This window comes from Hippoglossus stenolepis, chromosome 16 (genome assembly GCF_022539355.2).
Source record: "Hippoglossus stenolepis isolate QCI-W04-F060 chromosome 16, HSTE1.2, whole genome shotgun sequence".
Taxonomy (NCBI): domain Eukaryota; kingdom Metazoa; phylum Chordata; class Actinopteri; order Pleuronectiformes; family Pleuronectidae; genus Hippoglossus; species Hippoglossus stenolepis.
This window is the reverse complement of record NC_061498.1, coordinates 5,000,176-5,006,175: the sequence shown is the minus strand read 5'-3', so window position 1 is coordinate 5,006,175 and position 6,000 is coordinate 5,000,176. Positions and strand designations below refer to the sequence as shown.

Below are 6,000 nucleotides of genomic sequence, written 5' to 3'. Positions count from 1 at the left end.
CCTCGGGCCCTGTAGTGTTTCTACATCAAGTTGGCCCGGCAACTTCACAAACAGCCTCCATAACATCACATGCTCTCACCGCCTGAACTGTACCCTGGTCCTTCTGAGTGGGAACACTGTGTCCGTGAATGCAGCTATTACAGTTCTGACCTATATGCTCGCTCGGCCACTGCCCCTGCCACAGCTGAACCTGCCACCAAGTTGACCCAGTCGTCCTTGTTTCCCTGTCTTTAGTATCACAGATTCCATTCGCTGCAGGATCCGCCCGTCGGTGCACCACCTTATCACGTGGTTACATCACATAACGATTTTCTGGGATTTTCCCGGAGATTTTCCCGCTGTATTCTCACATGGGCTCATTTTACAGAGATTTTACTGGGAGGGCGGAAATCAGGTTTATCCTGGATGTGTTACCACGGCTCAGGAGTCTTTATTTGAGCTCAACGAGGAAACAAAACCCAAAGTGCCTCACTTATAATGAAATAACCAGATTTTGTTCACACATAATATGTTTGTAGGAATATTTACCTGCAAATTATCTGATCTATTTCATTCAGTCACTTGTAACGACTGTCAAACGACTTTTCTCGCCTTTTTCAAATGAAACTTTTTCTGCGTTGTGTGAAACTATCAGACCGTAGAGAGGAAAAGTCCTTTTTGGATTTGGAGACGATAAAGAATTCCACTCGGGTGACAATCATTTGACAGATCGACGGTGACGAGCGGGGGGGACGCAGCACTTGGGGCGACAGAAAAAAAACAGCAAATGTTTTTGTTAGAGAATTCCTTCAAAGTGATTTCAGCTCTGAAGGTAACCGCAGAGTCACGCCTCAATGTGGGGAGGTTGTTTTTTTTCTTCTTCTTCTTCACTTTCCATCAAGTTTGTGTCCTGGTTGTTAAAACTAAAGGGCGAGGCTATCTTCTGCTAATTAGCACACATCTGAAAGTTAAATGAGAGTCCCAGGTGGCTGAAAGTCGATGTGCACGTGTACGAGAGTGAGTGTGTGTGTGTGGGGCTGAACTTTCCTGCTCTCAAATTCATACACACAGATGGTACAAGGCTTGCATATGCAGTGCCGTCATACCCCCCCTCCTCCAGAGAGACAGGGGAGAGAGAAGCATTTCTTTTTTCTTTTTTTTCAAGTCCTCCCGATGTCATTTCAGAATAGAACGACCGGGACTTAAAGGTGAAAAAGTCCCGGGGTGATCTTTGCTCACTGGTGCATTCATATGAACTTTAACAAGTGTGACGGAGAGACAGACGAATCCTGTTTTCTGTTTGCTTTTAACCCAGAGGACACATCTGAAGTCACACATGGTTTATCAAGGTGGAAATATAAAATTAAATCTGAAAAAGGAAAACATGGATTTACACGGTCACTGGTGCTTCTGCTCGTTAGATCCGTCCCAGTGTTGTGTGTTGTAATGTCGTCTGTGTGAAATCATCATTTGATTAAGTGTCTGTCTTTGTGTTTCTGTAGCAACACAACGGAGGCTGGTGGGACATATATCAAGAAGTGCTGCAAAGGCTTCTGTATCGACATTCTAAAGAAAATTGCCACGTATGTCAAGTTCACCTATGACCTGTACCTGGTAACCAATGGCAAGCATGGAAAGAAGATAAACAATGTCTGGAATGGGATGGTGGGAGAGGTAGGTGACAAACCTTGGGCTGTGTCTGTGTGTGTGTGTGTGTGTGTGTGTGTGTGTGTGTGTGTGTGTGAGAGATTTACCTCATTTCAAAGCAGTGTCAGAGCGTTTCTCACGACTACATGCCTATAGCCTGCGTCTCTCATCTTAAAACGATCCATTTTGATGTTCTAGCCAGTTTGATGTCGGCAGGGACAGTTATTTGAGGGGAAGTGAAGTGGTCAAGTTGTCAGGTGGTAGTGTTTCACAATAAAACAAATCCTTGCGGCTGGCTGGGCTTCAAATAAGCTGATTTAGAGGCAAAAAATACTGAACAATCGTTTTAATTCCCAAGGTCTCACCCACTGCCTGACGTTAATTAATTTAATTTGTGCTGTTTGATTTCCATCCCTGCGCGTGCCGGTGAATTTTTATGAATATCAACAATTACTCAAGTTTCTTTTATTGACACGTGTAATGTGTAAAAACCACAATCGGTCTTGACGTGTTGTTTTCAGGATATTTGAAGCGAGTAGTCGAAGCCGAGGCTGAAGAGAAATTCAGGATGTTTGTATGATCGGATGTTTCTGCTCCTTATTTTCCAAGAGAAGCTTCAAGTGTTGACTTTGAAAAAGTTTCGCAGGGAAAAAACAAACAGCGATGAGGCTTTTTTTTTTTTAAACCAAGTGTAAATTCTCGGAAAGTAAACAAATCTCAGCTCCGGCAGAAAACTCCACTTTACATGGTTTTAATTACCAGCCTCAACGTGGAGGTAACGTCCCCAGAGTTCATTTGGAGACTATAAACTTTACAGCTTTCTATATTTTTCAGGACAAACTTTATTCACCGAGTTCATCTTATTTATCGCCCGTGTGCATCTTAATTATATTAAGATGCAACCCTGAGATTAAACACCTCGAGAATGTGTAATCAATAAAAATTCACACTCCGTTACATGAAGTTTTTGCGTTTGTTTTTTAGTTTTTACTGGGATTTCATGAGCGATTACGTTGCGGAGCCCACGTGGAGTTAGTAGACAACCGAGGCAAATAACGGAATAGATTATATCATCGTTATTATCTTTGCTTCTCGTGAGTAGGTGTAGGAACGTTCTGACTTCAGCTAAACACTGGGGAGGGATTTGAACTAACACTGTGATGAGTGTAGCGCGGTGTCATTGATTGTGTGTTGCATGTAAGGGCCCGTTCATGATGGAAAACCCCAGTGAATGCCACAGTGATTGAAGAATGTGATGTAAAATTGTCTCTTTCTCTCTTTTCCCGTCTCCCCATTTTATTTATTCATAAATGATCCTTCTCCCGCTTCCCTACATTTCATCCTTTATTTACATATCTTTCCCTTTTTTTCATCCCTCCATCCCTCTCTCCATCTCCCTGTCCTCACTCCTCTCTCTCTCTCTCTCTTCCTTCATACCTCATCACTCGCCATCCTCATCCATCCATACTTTCTCCCTCCCTTTCCCCCCTTGTTCCTCCCTCTCTCCCAAAGGTGGTCTATAAGAAAGCCGTCATGGCCGTCGGATCTCTGACGATCAATGAGGAGCGTTCTGAGGTCATCGATTTCTCCGTCCCGTTCGTGGAAACTGGGATCAGCGTCATGGTCTCCCGTAGCAACGGAACAGTCTCCCCTTCAGCCTTCCTCGGTAACTGTCGCTGAATAACTGTTGCGTTGCTGCACGACTCAGGAGAGAGAGAGAGAGAGAGAGAGAGAGAGAGAGAGAGAGAGAGAAGGATCTGTCTTGTTTGCTTTTGTGTTTGTGTTAGTGTAGCACGGTATTTGTTTTGGTGTGTGTGTGTGTGTGTGTGTGTGTGTGTGTGTGTGTGTGTGTGTGTGTGTGTGTGTGTGTGTGTGTGTGTGTGTGTGTGTGTGTGTGTGTGTGTTCCCCGTGACACAGAGATGACAACACAATTCAGCTCCTTTTTACACGGCTGTCAATACTCCCTCTTTTATCTGAGGGATTTAGTCCAACTTCTGCTTCCTGCCACAGTGGCTCTCACTTACCTGAGAGGGATTTAACCGCAGGGTTTTAACCTGAGTGATCATGGATATCCCCGTTATGGCTGCGCAGTCACGTTCACCTGATGCTCAGCGTTCCAGCATGGCCCAAAGTTACACACAGGCACAAAGACACACACACACACAGGCACCGAGAGACGCACACAGGCAGAAAGGCATACGCAGGCACACACATGTATGCAGCATGCAGTTACTGCTGTGAAAGTGGCAATTATGAAGGCTTAGCAGGAAAACCCCGTAATGGCTGCTTGCCAGCACACACACATATACGTGCAAACACACACACACACACTTGGACACACACAGTGCGCAGCCCTGTGCCAGCACTGCTCTCCCATACATTAGAGCAGAGTTTAATCTCTGCGGTAGTCTTGTGAACTCGGAGGGAGGACAGGAGTGCTGACACCAGGGCTTCCTATACTGTACACCTCCTCACACTGTCAAATAGGAGGTGTGCCTGGGTATATGCAAGTGTGTGTGTGTGTGTGTGTGTGTGTGTGTGTGTGTGTGTGTGTGTGTGTGTGTGTGTGTGTGGTGGATGGTGGTGGGGGGTGTAAGGGCTCTGTGAACATGCAGGAGTCAGCTTGTTATCTCTGCAGTTCTTTCCTCATGTGTGTGTGTGTGTGTGTGTGTGTGTGTGTGTGTGTGTGTGTGTGTGTGTGTGTGTATGCATGATTGATTTACTCATTCAAATTCATGGAAACAGAGTTCGGTGCGAGTGAGCATAAATCAGAAAAAAGTAATAAGGTTTACTAATGTGGCTCAACACGTGTTGATACTTCCTCTCTGTCGTCTTATCTCTCCCCCTTCCAGAGCCATTCAGTGCATCAGTGTGGGTGATGATGTTTGTGATGCTCCTACTGGTCACTGCAATGGCTGTCTTTATGTTTGAGTACATCAGTCCTCTGGGCTTCAACAGAAACCTGGCGCAGGGCAAAGGTGAGCATGAGGATTTACAACACACACAACAAGGGAGCGTTCAAGATATCAAAAATCTTCACTTCCAGTTTTGTGTCCTTGTCTCACCTTTGTCTCCTAAACCCTCTGTGATCCTCTCCCCTGCCCCGTCTCTCAGACCCCCATGGTCCTTCTTTCACCATGGGCAAGGCCGTGTGGCTGCTGTGGGGTCTGGTCTTCAACAACTCTGTGCCAGTGCAGAACCCGAAGGGAACCACCAGCAAGTTCATCGTGTCTGTGTGGGCCTTCTTCGCTGTCATCTTCCTGGCCTCCTACACTGCCAACCTGGCCGCCTTCATGATCCAGGAGGAGTTCGTCGACCAAGTCACCGGGCTCTCAGACAATAAGGTAATGAAAGGAAGAGGGGGGGTTTCACCGGGAATAGGCAGGACAAAAGAAAAAGAGCATTTTCAAAAACCTTGTGAGGTTTGTGTTTGGATTTTGTTTTGCAGCCTTGGAGCTCTGTCACAAATTCATTCCACACCTCCCGGGCTTTTCTCATTTGTAAAGCTCTGCTCGCCCTGTGCTGATTTGGTGGTTTAATCCATCAACCTCTCTGTCCCCCTCAAAGGCTCAAACTTTAAAGTTTAACAGTCTTCAATGTGACTTCTAGTGCTTTATTCAAAAGTAACAAGGTGGACCCTAAGACAAACATAGCTTTATAGCGTTGAGCTTTTCCCGAAACCGAGCATGCATCTGCAGCACCAGCAGAAGGAATGCATTATGTACGCTGCATATGCATGATAACAGTAAATATCTACTGTTTAATTGGGTAATTCAAGAGCCTGTAATTACAATTTCACCGGTGACATCTGGAACCGTGTGGGACAAATGTAGGAAATCCACTAAAATCCATTAACCATAAAATGTCCTCAGGCATTTGAATCCCAAATGGGTTTAAATGCTCAAGTCATTCAGAGTGAGCGTGTATCCTGCAAATGAGGAGGCATTTTTCATTTGAGGTGAAATATTTGACAGGTATATATATCTCTGCAGGTGTATAAAAGATGTTTTGGTCTTAAACGCCTGCAAAATGAAATTCTTACAAAAGTAGCCTCTTTAAGCTCAAATGGAAACATGTTCCGGTGCCTCAGGGCGAGTTGAAGCCTTGATTAAACGTCCTAATCTCTTTCAGGAATAGAATTGAGTAGCATATCCTACCACACCACTGCTCCGCCACAGATTTTAAATGACGACACAACAGAAGAAAGAAAATAATATAAGAAAAGCAGCGTAGGAAAGGGTGGTTCATGGAGGAGGACAAAGGCAGAGGAAACGGCCACGTCGAATGTAGAGAAACAGAAAAGAACAACCAGACAAAAGGAAGAGAGCGAGTTCCTGAGGAGAGAAGGACAAATGTTTGGGGAGATGCTGCGA

General features: G+C 45.1%; 1 protein-coding gene across 1 annotated transcript in view; it reads left to right on the top strand.

The window, feature by feature from the left end:
• Window positions 1-6,000, top strand: part of grin2aa (glutamate receptor, ionotropic, N-methyl D-aspartate 2A, a) — a 132,481-nt gene that overhangs the window by 104,256 nt on the left and 22,225 nt on the right. Inside the window, exons 7-10 of the mRNA XM_047343969.1 lie at window positions 1,482-1,653; window positions 3,139-3,292; window positions 4,480-4,605; window positions 4,742-4,971. Of these exons, the coding sequence (XP_047199925.1) occupies window positions 1,482-1,653; window positions 3,139-3,292; window positions 4,480-4,605; window positions 4,742-4,971 (682 nt within the window). The remainder of the gene's footprint in view (window positions 1-1,481; window positions 1,654-3,138; window positions 3,293-4,479; window positions 4,606-4,741; window positions 4,972-6,000) is intronic.